This window comes from Xenopus laevis, chromosome 7L (genome assembly GCF_017654675.1).
Source record: "Xenopus laevis strain J_2021 chromosome 7L, Xenopus_laevis_v10.1, whole genome shotgun sequence".
In the NCBI taxonomy this organism is placed as follows: Eukaryota; Metazoa; Chordata; class Amphibia; order Anura; family Pipidae; genus Xenopus; species Xenopus laevis.
Genome location: NC_054383.1, coordinates 6,805,821 through 6,826,526, shown reverse-complemented (window position 1 = coordinate 6,826,526; position 20,706 = coordinate 6,805,821). Strand labels below are relative to the sequence as shown.

The 20,706-nt window shown below is 40.3% G+C and overlaps 1 protein-coding gene across 3 annotated transcripts in view; it reads left to right on the top strand.

The window, feature by feature from the left end:
- The first annotated feature begins 898 nt into the window (after window positions 1-898).
- Window positions 899-20,706, top strand: part of rnls.L (renalase, FAD-dependent amine oxidase L homeolog) — a 49,312-nt gene continuing 29,504 nt past the window's right edge. The window contains exons 1-4 of one of the 3 annotated variants that reach the window (XM_041568534.1): window positions 899-1,116; window positions 2,942-3,047; window positions 3,628-3,770; window positions 4,171-4,332. In XM_041568534.1, coding sequence (XP_041424468.1) covers window positions 987-1,116; window positions 2,942-3,047; window positions 3,628-3,770; window positions 4,171-4,332 — 541 coding nt within the window. In that variant the 5' untranslated portion in view covers window positions 899-986. 3 annotated transcript variants of the gene reach the window in all.

Genomic DNA, 20,706 nt, shown 5'->3' with positions numbered 1-20,706 from the left:
TTTCCACCTTTTCAAAGCACAAATCACATGACTGGGGGCAGCTGGGAAACTGACAATATGTCTAGCCCCATGTCAGATCTCAAAATTAAATATAAAAAAAATCTGTTTGCTCTTTTGAAAAACGGATTTCACTGCAGAATTCTGCTGGAGCAGCACTATTAAGTGATGTGTTTTGAAGAAAACCACGTTTTCCCATGACAGTCTCACTTTCAGTCAAAGGTGAAACAACCCCTTTAAAATTGAAAAAGGAGAATTAAAAAGAGGAACAAAATACAATGACATCCAGATCTTGAAATGTGTATTAAAAAGTATAAAAAGCAGAATAATAAAAGTGCATTGCGTAAGTCCTGTGGGAACACGAGGCTCAAAGTTCAGAAAACTAGTCTTTGGCCAAATTGTAGCAGGACAGGCCAAATCAGTGTTTCTGTTATCTTAAGCACATAAGGCTTTCCCTGGTTTATTGCCATCTGAGGGGAATGCCCACTGGGCTGGGGATGAATACAATTCGTGTGATTTAGTTGTGTAATCATATTTACAGTGCTACACAATATGTTGGCGCTATATAAATACATGTTAATAATAATAAAATAATAATAGGGCCTGTGGGAGCACTGTGAGGTGAAGGAGAGCAAGAGTGGTAAACTTCCCCTTTAAGTTTCAAGCTGACGAGTTGAATTACAACAATGAAACACCACAGAACCAAGAATTACTGAATATAATTGGCTACAGTTTAATAAGGGCTCTTTCTAAGGTGAAAGCAACACCTCACTAAATGACAGGAAAGAGCAAGAGGCAAAAGGCCGTAAAGCGCCAGTCGCTGCCATAGAGACAACATTGTGAGAGATTGGTTACGTCGAGTCACATGACCTAAACCGCGGCAATGATTGGCTGCCTCGTATCTTCTACATGGGTAACCATGTGCTCCTCCCACCCGGCTGTCGCTGTGAGTTAGGTAACTGTGCGTGACATTGGTGCCCGGTGTCGCCATGGCCGGTAGCAGTAGCAGAGTATTGATCGTGGGCGCGGGGCTGAGCGGGAGCCTTTGTGCTTATCTGCTGGGGCAGCGCCTGGGCACCAGAGTCCAGCTGACAGTGTGGGACAAATCCAAGGGAGCAGGTAATGAGAGAGCCGGACACTTACACAACTGCCTTTCCCTTGAACTACAGCTCCCGGCATCCTCTGCTGTGTAGCAATAACAGTACAGCGAGCTGTGTGCCCTAGAGCATGCATTGTGTCACAGTCACAGTAATTGTGTGCTTCAAATAAAATATGGAAGAAATCTCCAGGGGTCACGTGTTACTCACCTTCCTAAATATATTGTGACAGTGGTGTATGACATTAATGACTCTTATCTTAAATGGGTCGTTCACCTTTAAATTAATGGTCAGTATGATGTAGAGAGGGATATTCTGAGACAATTTGCTATTGGTTTTTTATTATTTGTGGTTTTTGGCTTATTTAGCTTTTTATTCAGCAGCTCTCCGGGTTGTAATTTCAGCCATCTAGTTGCTAAGGTCCAAATACCCCCAGCAACCATGCACTGATTTGACTAAGAGACTGGAATACAAATAAGAGAGGCCTGAATAGAAAGATGATGATTAAGGGCAGAGACACACGCTCAGATTCGGCGAGATTTAGTCACCCAGCGATAAAACGCCTCTTCTGGGCGACTAATCTTCCCGAACTGCCTCCCGCCCGCTAGAATATAAATCGCCCGCGGGATCGCACTCTGATCGCTTCGTTTTCAGAAGTCGTTCCCAAAGTGATTTCGGAAAACAAAGCGATTCGATTGGCATCCCCCCCCAAATCTGAGCGTGTGTCTCTGCCATAAAAAGTAACTATAAAGATAACTTTGTAGCCTTATAGAGCATTTTTCTTAGATGGGTCAGTGACCCCCCGTTTGAAAGAGTCCGCAAAATAAGGCAAATAATTCAAAAAGTATAAGTACGATAAAAGCCAATTGAAAGGTTGCTAAGAATTGGCCATTCTAAAACATACTAAAAGTTAACTTAAAGGTGAGCCAGCCCTTTAATAAATTGAATTTCACCCTAATTCCGTTGGTTCTGCTGTAATTTGGGCGGGTGAGACCGATAACCTTCAGATTGTGAGTTGAACTTGATCAGTGTCCACACGTGGCTCCTCTCATATGGGGCCACACTGGGCAACAAACATCACCCCTGTGGCCCCAGCTTTGCGGAGAGCAAATTTCTCCATTATAATAGTGGAGGCTAAAGCTGATTCAAACATGGACGAATAGAGTTAACCACTTTTCCACCATGTTGGGCTGAAGCGAGAAGATCATTGAATGCTGTCATGATTTTTATGATGTATTTTTTTTCTAAATTATTTTAAAATGGGGTCAGTGACCCCATCTAAAAACAAATGCTCTGTAAGGTTACAAATGTATTGTTATTGCTACTTTTTATTACTCATCTTTGCATTCAGGCCTCTCCTATTCATATTCCAGTCTCTTAGTCATATCAATGCATGGTTGCTAGGGGAATTTGGACCCTAGCAACCACATGGCTGAAATTGCAAACTGGAGAGCTGCTGAATAAAAAGTGAATTAACCCAAAAACTACTAAAACTTGAAAACTAATTGAAAATTGTCTCTCTACATCATACTAAAAGTTAACTCAAGGATGAACAACCCCTTTAAGGCTGTCGGTCTGTATCCGTTGCCTCTGTTCAGCTGCCTGGTTCCACTTTCTCCCTTCATTACTTCTGCATACAGGACTGTACATTTAAGATCCTGTGTCTTTCCTTGAAATTTACATGTGGTTCCATTGAGAGCTAGGAATGTTGTCCACTTTGTTTTACTCTTCTATTGTGGTGATATATATATATATATGTATATATATATATATATATATATATATATATATATATATATATATATATATATATGACAATATTGTGATTTCTTTCAAATTTTTTGCAGGTGGGCGGATGGCCACAAGCCGTAGTCCTTATGAGCCAAAGTGCACAGTGGATTTGGGGGCCCAGTATATCACCGTCACCCCTTATTATGCAGAGAAGCACAAAACGTAAGAGATAATTTATATATCTTATCATACACATACAATAGAATAAGACTTTACCCAACTTTTGCAGGCCATGTCTGAGCAGCCAGTCAGCTCCTGCTGGGGTTAGTATGGAAGCCAAACAGGGCTCAGAATTTAAAGTGAAGGGGTGTATGAAATATTGGACAGTAGTTTGGCCCATAGTTTGAACTGTGATCAGACTCACTGGCTTGCTTTTCCCTGTCAGTGAGTAGCAGAAGCCCAGCAGTTACCCTCTGTTTACTTAAACATATTTAGTCTTAAATTTAGGGATGCACCGAATCCAGGATTCGGCCTTTTTCAGCAGGATTCAAATGCGTCTGGATCCTAATTTGCATATGCAAATTAGGGGTGGGAGGGAAATCATGTGACTTTTTATCACAAAACAAGGAAGTAAAAAATGCTTTCCCCTTCCCACCCCTCATTTGCATGTGCAAATTCGGTTCGGTATTCGGCCGAATCTTTTGCGGAGGATTCTTCAGGGTTTCGGCCAAATCCAAAATAGTGGATTCGGTGCATCCCTACTTAAATTAATGTTTTAAGCAAACGTTTTGTTTTTTTTAAGGTTTTACAATGAACTCACGGCTCAGGGCATCTGCCAACCATTAAGCACCACAGTCGACGGAATGGCGATGAAAGACGGCTCTTACAACTTGGTTACACCCAACGGCGTTTCTTCCATTGTAAAACATTTCCTGAGTCAGTCCGGTAATGCATCTCTTTACCTACCTCAAAGGCAAAAAGAGAAACTGAAACATGTTTGCAACTTCTAGGTTTTTGCAGTGTGGATAATCATATACCCAGCGCACAGATACCCCTTCCATAATGGACTGTTCCTTATCTGTAAGCCAAGACAGTCACAACATGCGGATAAACGGAGGGGGGTTGTTTATACTTCTTTTAAAATAATAAAACTAATTACTGGCAAGGGAGTGAGTGTGAAAGCAAGACGACCTCTCTGTTACTGCTTTGAAATATTAATATTTATATACTAAGAAAATATAGATTTATTATTCATTGAAAAACACCTAGAAAAAAAAAACCAAGTGTATCATTGGTTGTTACGCTCCTTCATGTGAGTAAATGATAATTGTCTCTCGTTACCAAGCAGGGGCTGAGATATTCTACGAGCGCCACGTCACGCATATCAATCTCCGTGATGGCAGATGGGAGGTGTGCAGGAAATCCGGCTCTCCGGAATCTTTTGACGTGGTGATCCTTACAATGCCGGTCCCCCAGATTCTGCAGCTTCAGGGTGACGTTCAGACCTGTAAGTGTCCCCAGCTCTTTTCCCTTTCATATACAGGTATAGGATCTGTTATCCGGAAACCCGATATCCAGAAAACTCCTAATTAAGGAAAGGCCGTCTCCCATAGACTCCATTTAATCCAAATTTTTAAAAATTATTTCCTTTTTCTCTGTAATAATAAAACAGTAGCTTGTACTTGATTCCAACTAAGATATAATTAATCCATATTGGAAGCAAAACCAGCCTATTGGTTTAATTTAATGTTTATATGATTTTCTAGTAGATTTAAGGTATGAAGATCCAGATTACAGAAAGATCCGTTATCCGGAAAACCCCAGGTCCAGAGCATTCTGGATAACAGGTCCCAAACCTGTAGTAATATATCAGTTTGAGGCACAGGGTGTTTGTTTGAGACTTGACTAAGAATGGATATATTCTGTTCGGAAGGCTGAAAATTTATTTGTAATGTGCCTTTTGGTTATCCTGGATTTCTGCCTCTTGGAGATACGGTTGCATTTAAAGGAATTGTTCAGTATAAAATAAAAACTGGTTAAATAGATAGGCTGTGCAAAATAAAAAATGTTTCTAATATAGTTAGTTATCCAAAAATGTAATGTATAACGGCTGGAGTGAGTGGATGTGTAACAAAATAGCCAGAACACTACTTCCTGCTTTTCAGCTCTGTGAGTTTCCACTGATTGGTTACCAGGCACAAAACAAAAACTGTGGTACCGTGTTAGCCAGTAGCAAAAATAACAAATAAAAAAACAGACAAATACAAAAAGTATTGTAGAAGTGATACCTATATTGGCTAACAATAAAAATACATTGCAACGAGATAGCAGGTCTCAAACTAGGGTCACATGCAGAGAAAATGATTATACTTGGCTAACCCACACTCTGACCTTGCATCTGCACTGGCCATAATCAACAAACATACTAGGTACTCAGGACTTAGAATAAACTGGTGCAAATCAGTAATATTTCCTATAGACATACAACAACAACAACCAGCTTCCCTACCTGGAGACTTGCAGTGGGCCCCCACATTCAAATACTTGGACATAAACATTCACGCTGACCTTAATAAGTATATAGAGCTAAAAGTATTTCCAGTACTGAACACTCTAGAAAATAAAGTCAAAGCCTGGAGCAGACAACCTCTGACCTTAATAGGTCGCATCAACCTGTTTAAAATGGCCATACTTCCCAAATTCATATATATATTCCGTCAAAATCCCCTCACACTTTTTTGAAAATCAAATCCCTCACTACTAGGGATGCACGGAATCCACTATTTTGGATTCGGCCGAACCCCCAAATCCTTCGCAAAAGATTCGGCCGAATACCGAACCGAATCTAATTTGCATATGCAAATAAGTAGTTGAAAGGGGAAAACATTTTTTAGCTCCTTGCATATGCAAATTAGGATTCAGATTCGGTTCGGCCAGGCAGAAGGATTCGGCTGAATCCTGCTGAAAAAGGCCAAATCCTGGCCGAATCCCAAACCGAATCCTGGATTCGGTGCATCCCTACTCACTACACAATTGTTCTGGGGCTCATCGCAACCCAAAATTAGTGCGGCTAAATTGCAACTACCAGTGGACAAAGGGGGTCTGGCTGCACCTAACATCTTTTTATACTACCTAGCTGCAAGGCTAACATCGGCATGGTGGTGGGCATCTCCATCAAAATACAATCCAGCAACCTCTCTAGACGCCCGCATCATAGGTTCATATGAAGAGCTCAAAAACTTGCTATACAGAGGGTATAAATATACAACCAAGACCACCCCCCTAATGAGAGCGATGGAACAAACTTGGCAAATTGCTCTGAATTTAACCCTCCGTCCCTCAAACCACTACTCACCTTTCGCCCCTCTGTGGAACAACCCCAATATTCCACATTTAATGACAGTCCCTGACCCCCAATTATGGGCTACATATAAAATATGTGAAAGACGTTATACAGAACTCCAGAGTGTCTGACTTCCAACACTTGAAGAACGAATTCCAATTACCCAACTAAATGTTATTCTGCTTTTTCCAGCGGAGACATGCACTTCAAGCTCAAATACGGGCGGGTGAAGTAAACACGGTCCCGCGAACTATAGAAACCTTAGTACACAATCCTCAACTTACAAATACCCTCTCTAGATTTTACTCACTCCTCTTCCAATCAAACTGTTCTAACACAGCAACACCCTTTAATAAATGGGCTAGGGACATCCCAGCCATCACTGCAGAGGACTGGCCAGATATTTTAGACACGCAAGCAACTTACCTGGTGAGCTCAAGATACAAACTATTGCAATTCGAAATTCTTACATAGAACATATCTCATCCCATCGCGCCTAAACAAAATTTCACCCACCCACCCTAATGAATGCTTTAGATGTCACTTATCCCCAGCGGACTTTATTCCTATGACCTGGGCTTGCCACAAGATTTAATACTTTTGGGATGCCATCTGTAGATTTATTACTGGCTCCCTAATGATTCCAATCCAAATAGATCCCAGAGTTATACTTCTCAATCAGGTGGAGGAACTGGCTCCTACCAAAGCATCTAGAACACTACTAGCAATCATTCTTACAGTAGCCAAAAAATGTGTAGTCCTCCACTGGAAGGCTCATAGACCACCGACTTTGGCCTTTTGGCAACAACAAGTTAAACAAGTAATCCCCTTATACAAACTTATCTATATTAGACGTGAATGCCCAGAAAAATTTAGAAAAGTATGGGACTCATGGACAGACACTATGTAAAGTAAGGGAATTCCTCACACCCACAAAGCTAAACCATCCTTGTCACCAATTAAAACCAATAAAGGACCGACACGCTAGGGTTTAAAGTTGTTCTTTATTATTTATATTATATCGTATTTCACACAGTTTACAATACAAAAGAAAGGTAAAATTTACAATGTCAACTATAATACGATTCCCAGACAACAAATTCTCCCCTTTTCCCCCTACTCTTTTCCCTAGTTAGGTTTAAAAGTAGCAATAAGGGGATAATCCACAAGTTGGAAGGGGCAATACAGGAGGGCAACCGCTAGAACAACAAGGTGCACCCTTACAAACACAATATTGCAGTAAATGTAATAATATGTGACTTATATTCTCATGTGCAAAAATACGCTTTCAATAATATGAATACAAATGCTTGATTAAACCTTGTACGGAATCATCCAGTATAACACTGTACTTATTGCTATTGTAATTTTATTTTTGGGTTAAATAAAATTGAATTGTTAAAAAAAAAAAAAAAACATTGCAAGCTTTCAGAGCACCAAGGCCCCTTCGTCAGGCAAAATACAAATGAAAGCTAGAAAGGCACAGCATATATTACTAGGCAGTAACCAATCAGTGACTTGAGGGAGCACATAGATCATAACTGTTGCTTTTGAATCAGAGCTGCATGCTAAGGCTGAACAGTTATGTCCCATGTAGCCCCCCTTATAGTCACTGACTAACTCAGAGTTAGAGAGCTGAAAGCAGGAAGTAGTGTTCTGGCTATTATGTTACACATCCACTCACTCCAGTCTTTATACTAGGGATGCACCTAATTCAAGGATTCGTTCGGGATTCAACCTTTTTCAGCAGGATTTGGATTTGGCCGAATCCTTCTGTCCGGCTGAACCGAATCCCAATTTGCATATGTAAATTAGGGCATGGAGGGAAAACTCGTGTCACAAAATAAGAAAGTACAAAATGTTTTCCCCTTCCCACCCCTAATTTGCATATGCAAAGGATTCGGGTGTTCGGCCCTGTAGGGGTCCTGTAAGGGACTTGCATGCCAGAGCTACTGACTGCCATTTTTCTTGAAGGACCAGTAAAAAAAAATTGTTAATACACTATGAAAAAAAACCACCAACACATTTTAAACTTTAAAATCGCAAAGTCTTTATTTAGAAATAACTTACCGAAACTCCACGTGCGCTCCGCTTCAGAAAAGGCGACACTGCGACGATCCATCGTGCAGCACTCGATTTCTCCTCCCTGGCTATGTCCTATAAGAAATCGAGCGCCGCAACGATGGATCACCCAGTCTTTCTAAAGACTGAGTTTCGGTAAAATGACTTCGCGATTTTAAAGTTTAATATGTGTTGGTGTTTATTTTTGGAAGTATATTAACAAAAAATTTTTACATTTTATTTTTATGTTACTGGTCTTTTAAAGGAGTCAAGGCTCCTAAACATTTTACTTATTTGTAGCAGCACTTATGAACACAAGGTGGCAGCATTTCTACATGGTATAGTACCCTGTCTGCACTGCTGGTATGTGTATGGCAATTACTGTACGTTAAATCCAAGAAAAGTAAGTAAGTGCTAGTTAGCAATGGACATTCATTTCTTACAAAAATGATCATTGGTTATTTCAATAATTATTTTAAAACTGTTGTGGATCTGTTCCCTTTGCCTTGCTGAGCTTTTTTTATTGTAATCACTCTTTTAATTAGTCCTGGCTAGGGCTGTAAACCCTACAGTGATGCAAATGGTTTTCAGAGAGTATTGTGAACAGCTTGGAGCTAAGTGTTCTATAAAGGTCTCTACAATCTTATGTCATAGAGCTGAAACTGTGGGTAACGAGAGATCGGAGGGAAAATTTACTATGTGCTTATTTTTCCCTGTACGAGCAGGAAGCAAAATCTAAGTGAATCATTGATTTTCCCAAACTACTAAACCTTGTTATTAACTATTACACGTTCACCTTTTTTTAAGCCCAAAAACTCAAGTCATATGATTTAGAGTTATTTCTCCCTTCATGGGCTGTTCCTGCTGAATTGTGCTTAGTACAGGGGATACCTATGCTGCCATAGTTTTATGGGATCTCTCTGTACAGACTATGAGCAAACTTAGGGGACTGTTCCTGCTGAATTGTGCTTAGTACAGGGGAATACCTATGCTGCCATAGTTTTATGGGATCTCTCTGTACAGACTATGAGCAAACTTAGGGGCTGTTCCTGCTGAATTGTACTTAGTACAGGGAATACCTATGCTGCCATAGTTTTATGGGATTTCTCTGTACAGACTATGAGCAAACTTAGGGACTGTTCCTGCTGAATTGTGCTTAGTACAGAGGAATACCTATGCTGCCATAGTTTTATGGGATCTCTCTGTACAGACTATGAGCAAACTTAGGGGACTGTTCCTGCTGAATTGTGCTTAGTACAGGGGAATACCTATGCTGCCATAGTTTTATGGGATCTCTCTGTACAGACTATGAGCAAACTTAGGGGACTGTTCCTGCTGAATTGTGCTTAGTACAGGGGAATACCTATGCTGCCATAGTTTTATGGGATCTCTCTGTACAGACTATGAGCAAACTTAGGGGACTGTTCCTGCTGAATTGTGCTTAGTACAGGGCAATACTGGAATTACTGGAGGGCCTTGCATGCTCACCACCATTGGGGTGGGGGGGGGGTTGTAAGCAGTTTAGGGAGAACGTTCGGCTCCAATACTACTTGGGCCGGCTCTGCCAAAACCATACATATTTCCTAATTAAAACTAAAGGCACAGCCCTATTCATTGAACTAATGTTGAGAAAGTGGGTATACTACCCCTTTAACCAGTAGCCCTTTTCTAAATCATTCTCCATTATTGCTTTACAGCCCTGTTACTTTGGTTATTGGATATTATTTCAGATTTCAGACTCACACAGAGCAAGAAACACCAGACTGGAAGAAGATAGATAGGCTCACGGTTAAAAAGGAAATATGGAAGCAGTAAAGTGGCAGTATCTCTAGACAAAATTTAAAATCCGGGGTTTTTTTCATGTCCTAAGGCAAGCCCATTGTAATGACTGAGTTATACCATTATTTCCCTAACTAATAGACTGGTTAAACCATTATATCCAAGTCTAACGCTTCCCACCTGCTGGAGTCGCTGCTGTGGGAAAGTTTCCAGACGGAGCCCTCCCAGGAGTCCCCTTTGCAGTTCTGCTTTCCCCATTACTTACATGTGGAAATTCACAATGATTATAACTCAAGCACTGGTTATACCCAAATAATTCTGCCTGCTGACTATTAGTAATGCTATATGAGAAGATTGGAATCCCAAAATAACGTCAAAAAAATATAAATATACTGTAACCGTGAGATGGCTATTAAGTGATTTCAAGGGCAAACAATCCCCAAATTGGCAATGGCAATGGACAGATTATACTGTTCTGCCCAAGATCAGTGCAGGTATGGTATCCATCCATTATCCGGAAACCTGTTATGCAGAAAGTCCCAAATTACAGGAAGGCCATCTCCCATAGACTCCTTTTTAATCAATTGATTAAAATATTTAAAAATAATTTCCTTTTTCTCTGTAATAATAAAACAGTCGCTTGTACTTAATCCCAGCTAAGATATAATTAATCCTTATTGGAAGCAAAACCAGCCTATTGGGTTTAATTAATGTTTAAAATATTTTTAGTAGACTTAAGGCAGGGATCCCCAACTTTTTTTTACTTGTGAGCCACATTCAAATGTAAATAAAAGTTGGAGAGCAACAAAGCATGCAAAAAGTACCTGGGGTGCGAATTATGGGCTGTCATTGACTATTGATAGCCCTTATTTGGACTGGCAGCCTACAGGAGTCTCTATTTGGCAGTACATCTAGTTCTTATGCAACCACAACTTCAAGTCTGGAATTCAAAAATAAGCCCATTGCTTCTTCTTTCTCCCTTTTGTGCGACAGCACCCCCTCCCCAACATACATACCCAACTACAGAGTACGTTAGGCAATCACATTGTTGGTGCTCGTTCCTCATTCATTTACAGTAGGGGGAACATTATCCCTGCAGCCTTATACCTTTATATGGTCTCAGAACCCCTCAGTGACTTCTAATATCCTTATCATTTACAGTAGGGGGTACATTATCCCTTATAATACATGAGTGATACTCAGAGTTCCCTGTATAACTCAGCCTGCAGCCTTGTGCCTTTATATGGTCACAGAACAACCCCTCAGTGATTCTAATATCCTTATCATTTACAGTAGGGGGTACATTATCCCTTATAATACATGAGTGATACTCAGAGTTCCCTGTATAACTCAGCCTGCAGCCTTGTGTCTTTATATGGTCACAGTACCCCTCAGTGACTTCTAATATCCTTATCATTTACAGTAGGGGGTACATTATCCCTTATAATACATGAGTGATACTCAGAGTTCCCTGTATAACTCAGCCTGCAGCCTTGTGCCTTTATATGGTCACAGAACAACCCCTCAGTGACTTGTAATATCCTTATCATTTACAGTAGGGGGTACATTATCCCTTATAATACATGAGTGATACTCAGTGTTCCCTGTATAACTCAGCCTGCAGCCTTGTGCCTTTATATGGTCACAGAACAACCCCTCAGTGACTTCTAATCTCCTTATCATTTACAGTAGGGGGTACATTATCCCTTATAATACATGAGTGATACTCAGAGTTCCCTGTATAACTCAGCCTGCAGCCTTGTGTCTTTATATGGTCACAGAACAACCCCTCAGTGACTTGTAATATCCTTATCATTTACAGTAGGGGGTACATTATCCCTTATAATACATGAGTGATACTCAGAGTTCCCTGTATAACTCAGCCTGCAGCCTTGTGCCTTTATATGGTCACAGAACAACCCCTCAGTGACTTCTAATATCCTTATCATTTACAGTAGGGGGTACATTATCCCTTATAATACATGAGTGATACTCAGAGTTCCCTGTATAACTCAGCCTGCAGCCTTGTGCCTTTATATGGTCACAGAACAACCCCTCAGTGACTTCTAATATCCTTATCATTTACAGTAGGGGGTACATTATCCCTTATAATACATGAGTGATACTCAGAGTTCCCTGTATAACTCAGCCTGCAGCCTTGTGCCTTTATATGGTCACAGAACATCCCCTCAGTCATTTTTGATCTCCTTATCATTTACAGTAGGGGTTATACTCTGCGTTACCAGTATAATTGAATAAAAGCTAAGTAACTCAAAAAACACAAATAATAAAAAATGAAGTCCAATTGCAAATTGTCTTCGAATATTACTTTATACTTCATACTAAAAGTTAACTCAAAGGTGAACAACCCCTTTAAGTAATGAGTAAAGATTTTTTTTTTTTTTTTTTTTAAAAAGTCAATGGTTAAAATTAGAAACGTGTTCAATGCCACCCGCAGTTTGGCACATCTGACGTAATCTGGTTATTTCTGCCTTCAACTAAAAGCACAAAAGAGGAACTTGTTCTCTCTCTACAATAGAGAATTATTCATTTTATATGTCTCCAGAGACATACCAGATGTCCAGTTAAAGGGATACCAGTACCCACAAAACTTTATTTTAAAGGAAGGGGGGTGGTGGTATTGCAACATTTTCATGCCGTTGAATTCGCTCTGGGCATAGTTCTCTAATGTGTCTAGTTTTCATGACGTTACATCATTTGTACTGCTCTTTTTGCCTTTCTGGGCTCAAAATCCTCTACTGATATAATCAATCTGTGCAGCCACTGGGACAGAATGTTCTCTTATACAGATAGCTAGAATCTCAGCTGCCATAAAGCAGGACAGGACTGCTGCTTACAATGGGGATCAGATAGGATCTGTGCAGCCACTGGGACAGAATGCTCTGTTATACAGATAGCTAGAATCTCAGCTGCCATAAAGCAGGACAGGACTGCTGCTTACAATGGGGATCAGATAGGATCTGTGCAGCCACTGGGACAGAATGTTCTGTTATACAGATAGCTAGAATCTCAGCTGCCATAAAGCAGGACAGGACTGCTGCTTACAATGGGGATCAGATAGGATCTGTGCAGCCACTGGGACAGAATGTTCTGTTATACAGATAGCTAGAATCTCAGCCATAAAGCAGGACAGGACTGCTGCTGACAATGAGGATCAAATAGGATCTGTGCAGCCACTGGGACAGAATGTTCTGTTATACAGATAGCTAGAATCTCAGCTGCCATAAAGCAGGACAGGACTGCTGTTTACTGTAGATAACTGACTGACGCAAACATGGCTGTATAACCCCTAACACTCTGAAATCAATTTTTGTTATTTACACAGAATAAACTTCATTCATATTAGACCGATCCCCAGGGCAGCTTACAATGTAGTGTTCCTCCACCTGTTGCTAAAATGGTTGCATTTCTTAAAAACTGTGTCGGAATGGACCTAGACGTTCCTCTCATCTGCAGTCTTTTTATTGTGCGTAGGAAACACTCAAGGCAGCGCCATTCGTCCAAACTGCCTGTAATTCTCTCCTGGAAAGAATGAGTCAGTCGGTTACAGCAGGGAAACAACTGCAGGAGTATTAGAGAGTCGGGGGCACCAGGGAATACTTTATTAGCTTGAGAGGACACCTCATTGTTTCAGGTTTGTGGTAACATGGACACACATTGTCTTAGCCAGTAACCCACGGCAACCTATCAGAAGCCCCCTTTTACTACTGCGGTGCAGCTGGAATAATTAAAGCAATCATCCCATTGGTTATTTATTGACACACACATTTCATGGTTTACTAGGTCTAGTAACAAAGGTACAAACCAATCCCTTACAGAATGTTCTGAAAAGGATCACTGTCACGTTACCTTTACAGAATAAGTATTAAATTAAAAAAGTGGAAGTTATGCTTTCTCTCCCAAAAATGCAGCCAAATCCTTTATCCGGAAACCCGTTATCCAGAAAGCTCTGAATTACAGAAAGGCCATTTCCCATAGACTCAATTTTGTCCAAATAATCCAAAAATTATTCCTTTTTTCTCTGTAGTAATAAAACAGTAGCTTGGACTTGATCCCAACTAAGATATAATTAATCCTTATTGGAAGCAAAACCAGCCTATTGGGTTTATTTAATGTTTATATGAATTTCTAGTAGACTTAGGGTCAGGGCACACAGGCAGATTCGGGGAGATTAGTCGCCGGGCGACAAATCACCTCATCTTCTCACAAGGAAACTTCGGGCGGCTTCGGAAAATGAATCGCTCCGAGTGCCATCCTGCAGGCAATTTACATTTTAGCCGGCGGGGAGGCAGTTCAGAGAGATTAGTTGCCCCGAAGAAGAGGAGATTTGTTGCTGGGCGACTAATCTCCCCGAATCTGCCTGTGTGCCATGACCCTTAAGGTATGAAGATCCAAATAATGGAGAGATCGATTATCCGGAAAACTGCAGGTCCCGAGCATTCTGGATTAGGAGGAAAATGGATTTCTGCACAAAGTATTTATTATGGAACAGTTTAGGTTTATTGCAATTTTATTAAGGACCTAAAGGGAGCCTCCAGGCACTGGGTATAGCTTTTGAAACCAAATAGGGTCTTACTCATTGTTTTGGAAAACAATATTCGGGGTGACTCACGGGTGGGAATAAGAAATTCTGTGGAACAATACAGAACAACCTAAAATTGTGGTAACCAAATCTTTCTGTTTTAATAACTTTGCAGCAGCTCTTTATGTGTATGGCTGCTGGGAGCTGTAGTTTTGCAGAAGCTCAAGTTGACATGTTGTAGGTTTCATAAGCTTTTGCATGCTATTAAAGGGATTGTTCACCTTTAAATTAACCTTTAGTATGATGTCGAGAGTGATATTCTTCGGTTTTTGTGTTTTTTGATTTATTTAGCTTTTTATTCAGCTGCTCTCCAGTTTGCAATTTCAGCAATCCAGTTGCTAGGGTCTGAATTAGCCCAGCAACCATGCATGGATTTGAATAAGAGGCTGGAATATGACTAGGAGAGGCCCGAATAGAAAGAAGAGTAATCGAAAGTAACAATAACAATACATTTGTAACCTAAGAGAGCATTTGTTTCTTAGATGGGGTCAGTGACCCCCATTTAAAAGCTGGAAAGAGACAGAATAAGAAAGCAAATAAAAAAAAATATGGAGAAATGAGGCCTGTTATATAACCGGAGCAAAATATTGTAAAAATTAGACTCATCCATGGGGAACACTATACCCCCTGCTCCACTAGAATCAGGGGTAACACTGGCCATACTGGGTGACTATCTCAGTGGGGATATAAAATACATAAATCTGGGAATCTTAACCTGTGACTTTCTAACCATTTCTATAACTGGAAGGCTACCGGAATGTGAATTTTAATATTCTCATATTTTAATACAGGGGGTATATTATTTAATATGATGCCCACGTTTCTGTCAGAGTCATGTGACGGAAATTGACATCACAGATTATAACTGATGACATCACTGAGAGCCGTTAATAAGGATGCGATATACAAGATATTCATGGTCCTTGTGCATTAGAATTATTTTCACGCACACGGTGTGAATCTTTTTACATTTCATGGCTTAGCCTGACTGAGAGAAAAGTATAAATCCGTTAGAGAACCGCGCAGCTGTCGCCAGAGTGAAATCATTTTGCCGCTTCTTCCTGAAGGTTAATTGAACATTTGTCTTTATAAGAACCTTTCCCACAAATGAAACAGACCCTCTGGTTAAAAACGTCAATATTCCGAACAGCCATCCCTTTTAAATGGAGCCAGCGGTCTCTGCTCTGGGGAAATAAAACTCTCTCCAGCGGTATCATTTATGTCTGCTTCTTGCAGTGTTATTGTGTCATAGCAGATGGCCGCTGAGTCAGGTGAGGGCCAACTGAAGAATTAGCTGCACGCAAAGAAGCCTTCATACATTTATCCCGCTGAGAGTAAGTAGAAAGAGCTAAAAGGAGAAACCTTTATGGATTATATACATTTTTAAACATCTGGTAAGAAATAAATAAAGTACCCCCTCTTGTAAAATATAAGGATATTATAAGTTACCGAGGAGTTTCATGACCATATAAAAACACGAGGCCGAAGGTCATGGAACTCCGAGGTAACTTCTAATATCCTCATATTTTGCAACTGGGGGTACTTTATTAATTATAATACACACGTTCAGTGAGTCATATGACAGAAATGACATCAGAACTCACCGTTTATAACTGATGACATCAGAACTCACCGTTTATAAGGATATAATTTACAAGATATTCATGGCTTTTGTGTATTATATATATATATATCTTCTTATGGGCAGCACTCCATTTGTATAACTTGCCTCGGGTGCACGGTAAACAGTTTCGATACTTTAAAGAAAGACCAGCAACACGGAGATTTCTTGTGAATAAAAGCTGGAAGTGTATTCAAACTTGCATGAACAGCCAATGGGACGTTTCGGTCCACACAGGGACTTTCCTCAAGGTTGACCGAAACGTCAAGCGGTTTAGAAGCAGAAGTGTGACGTACTCGTCTATCAGGAACCTTGAGAGTAGCGGGTACACTCAGATGCAAAGGGAATCCCCGTGGTTTCACCGACGCCCTTTTTGGGGCCCTGGGCTTTCTGCTGCGGAACCAACAAGGAGTTAGTGTGTAACAAGTCGTAAAAGAGGTACCGGCAAGGATTAGGAAAGGTGTAGTCAAAAACAGGCGAAAGGGTCGAGGCAAGGCGGCAAGAATCTGAGTAAAAACGACGATATTCTAAAGGGTAGGAACGCTTCAGCAGGATCTGTAAACAGAAGCCAGCTTGGGCACTGACAAAATGGAGGATTGCCTTTTTAAAGGGAAGTTGGCGGCAAAATTCAAAATCCGCACCAAATGATGACGTCTTGAAGCTCGGCATCAAAACGCGAGCGTCACGACGCTCTGTGTCAAACACCAGCGAACTGACACTGACGTTATTTCCGCATGGAGGTAAGAAAGCAAGCTTATATGACAGATCAACCTCATTTTCTGCTGGATATTTAGTGACGACTAGGGATGCACCGAATGCAGGATTCAGTTCGGGATTCAGCCAGGATTCTGCCTTTTTCATCAGGATTCGGCCAAATCCTTCTGCCTTGGCTAACCAAATCCTAATTTGCATATGCAAATTAGGGGTGGGGAGGGAAATCACGTGACTTTTTGTCACAAAACAAGGAAGTAAATGTATTTTTCCCCCTTTCCACTCGTAATTTGCAAATGCAAATTAGGATTCGGTTCGGTATTCGGCCGAATCTTTCACAAAGGATTCGGGGGTTCGGCCGAATCCAAAATAGAGGATTTGTGCATCCCTAGTGACGAGCCCTAAGCTTAGCTTCTCAACAGCTGCTCAGAGCCCACTGAGCATGTGAGTGTCACAGACACTTTCCAAGATGGTGACCCCCTGTGACAAGTTTGAAGTCCTGGATCATTGCTGCTATTGACAAGCTGAAACTTTAGCCTCGTGCAATAAGTTCTGTATATAAAATAGGACATTTTTAACCACAAACATTTTTAGGGTTTAGTTCTCCTCTAAGCTTTAGTTCTCCTTTAACCTATAGGTTAATTGAAAATGGGTTCCCATGCTGCTAAGGGTGGGTCCCCTTTATTCCCTTATATATGACATACTGTGTATATATATATATATATATATATATATATATATATATATATATATATATATATATAATATATAATACCTAGTCCCTTTGTAAAATGTATAATGAAGCAATAGAATTCTTAATGAATCAGATAAAATTGAGCATAGGACTGGCCAGATATGGGATGACTTTGACGTAGTTGGCCAGCTTAAATATATTGCAATATATGGACAAACAATCCCTGTTTTGTTTAAAGGGTAAGGCATTTTTTAGTAGCAGTAGCACAAAATGTCGCTGTCTTAAATATATTGATAATGGGTTGAGTGCAGAGGACTCTTGGATTTGACTATATATATATATATATATATATATATATATCTATAATACACAAAAGCCATGAATATCTTGTAAATTATATCCTTATAAACGGTGAGTTCTGATGTCATCAGTTATAAACGGTGAGTTCTGATGTCATTTCAGTCACATGACTCACTGAAATTTGTGTATTATAATAAATAAAGTATACATACATAATTGAGTCTAAAAAAGTTTTATTGGGAAAGTCTGAGTGTCTGACTGTCCGTATACATTACCCCAACACACTGCCTGTACAGAGAGTGCTGCGCCAGTATCAGAGTACACAGGGCACCCACTCACGGGGATATTAGGGGATGTCAGACAACGTGCTGGAAGATTTTCTAATCATGTCAAATCAGTATGACCTAATCCGAAAGGCAGACCAGAGATTTCTGATTTTTTGGAATTAGAAAATGTCAAGCAGTCAAAGGCCGTCTTTCTGTGACAAGAACAAAGTGCATGTAATTAGCAGGGGGAATAATGTCTTCCATCTTGTTCCTGCCTGTAATACACAGTCACACAGACAGGGAGGTCTTTGAAATATGCTGCGTGTCACAGTCACTATTCAGAAGGACTGGACATCAAAGCGCCATCCACCAACACAAAGGCTACTTTAACTTCAAGAGGCAACAATAGGCAACAGTCTGGGACGTGGCGCTTGATACTGTTTTAGAATGTGCTATTTCGGTTGTTCAGGCACCATTAATATTAAAGGGGAACTCCAAGTAAAATCTGTTTTCTTGCATATTTATATTGAAATCATTGTTTGCCTGGTTGCTTTGCACTGTTGAAAGATATATTATGGCCCTTCTGTTACCCCCAAAGGGGCCACAACTGCCTGCAGGGGTGGTTCACCTATACGTTAACTTTTAGTATGTAAGTATGTAACTGGCCTTCATTATTTTTTTTTTTTTTATAGATTTTAGATTATTTGCCTATTCTTCTGACTCTTTCCAGAAGAGTCACTGACCCCATCTATAAACAAATGCTCTGTAAGGCTACATATTTATTGTTACTGCTACTGTCTATTACTTATTCAGGCCTCTCCTTTTCATATTTCAGTCTCTCATTCAAATCAGTCAGGACTGTGGAGTCGGTACAGAAATCCTCTCTGACTCCTCATTTTACAGTACCTCTGTCTCCTCTGTGTTTAAAGGATCAGTAACCAAAAACTGAAAGTGTATCAAAGTAAAAATTGGTGTATAGTTTATATAAACAACTGATGTGTATCTGTTATCTACTGTGTATTCCATGTTTGAGTTGCTGCCCCCATGGCTACACAGCAGCTTGTTTATATAAACTATAGTAGTACTTATCAGTTATCTACTGTGTATCCTGTGCTTGAATGGCTGCCCCCATGGCTACACAGCAGCTTGTTTATATAAACTATAGTAGTACTTATCTGTTATCTACTGTGTATCCTGTGTTTGAATGGCTGTCCCCATGGCTACACAGCAGCTTGTTTATATAAACTATAGTAGTACTTATCTGTTATCTACTGTGTATCCTGTGTTTGAATGGCTGTCCCCATGGCTACACAGCAGCTTGTTTATATAAACTATAGTAGCACTTATCTGTTATCTACTGTGTATCCTGTGCTTGAATGGCTGCCCTCATGGCTACACAGCAGCTTGTTTATATAAACTATAGTAGTACTTATCTGTTATCTACTGTGTATCCTGTGCTTGAATGGCTGCCCTCATGGCTACACAGAAGTTTGTTTATATAAACTATAGTAGTTCTTATCTGTTATCTACTGTGTATCCTCTGCTTGAATGGCTGCCCCCATGGCTACACAGCAGCTTGTTTATATAAACTGTAGTAATACTTATCTGTTATCTACTGTGTATCCTGTTCTTGAATGGCTGCCCCCATGGCTACGCAGCAGCTTGTTTATATAAACTATAGTAGTACTTATCTGTTATCTACTGTGTATCATTTGCTTGAATGGCTGTCCCCATGGCTACGCAGCAGCTTGTTTATATAAACTATAGTAGTACTTATCTGTTATCTACTGTGTATCCTGTGCTTGAATGGCTGCCCTCATGGCTACACAGCAGCTTGTTTATATAAACTATAGTAGTACTTATGTTATCTACTGTGTATCCTGTGCTTGAAAGGCTGCCCTCATGGCTACACAGAAGTTTGTTTATATAAACTATAGTAGTACTTGTCTGTTATCTACTGTGTATCCTGTGCTTGAATGGCTGCCCCCATGGCTACACAGCAGCTTGTTTATATAAACTATAGTAGTACTTATCTGTTATCTACTGTGTATCCTGTGCTTGAATGGCTGCCCCCATGGCTACACAGCAGCTTGTTTATATAAACTATAGTAGTACTTATCTGTTATCTACTGTGTATCCTGTGCTTGAATGGCTGCCCCCATGGCTACACAGCAACTTGTTTATATAAACTATAGTTTCATTAAAGGTGGCCATACACTGTAAGATTCGCTTATTTGGCTAGAATTTTCTCAATTTTTTCCTTTCCTGGCACTAATTTGCATATGCAAATTAGGATTCGGTTCGGTATTCGGCCTGCCAGATATCAATCTGGAAGGCCAAATCGGTCTAAAGGACCCTGATTGGCAGCTTAAATCAGCTCGTGTATGGCCTCCTTTCATGTGCAGGGTAGTAGAACAAGATGGGGGACAATAGAATATTAGAACGGCTTCATTGCTGGCGAACCTGTGGCCCTTTGGTTGTTGAGATTCAGACTAAAGCTCCC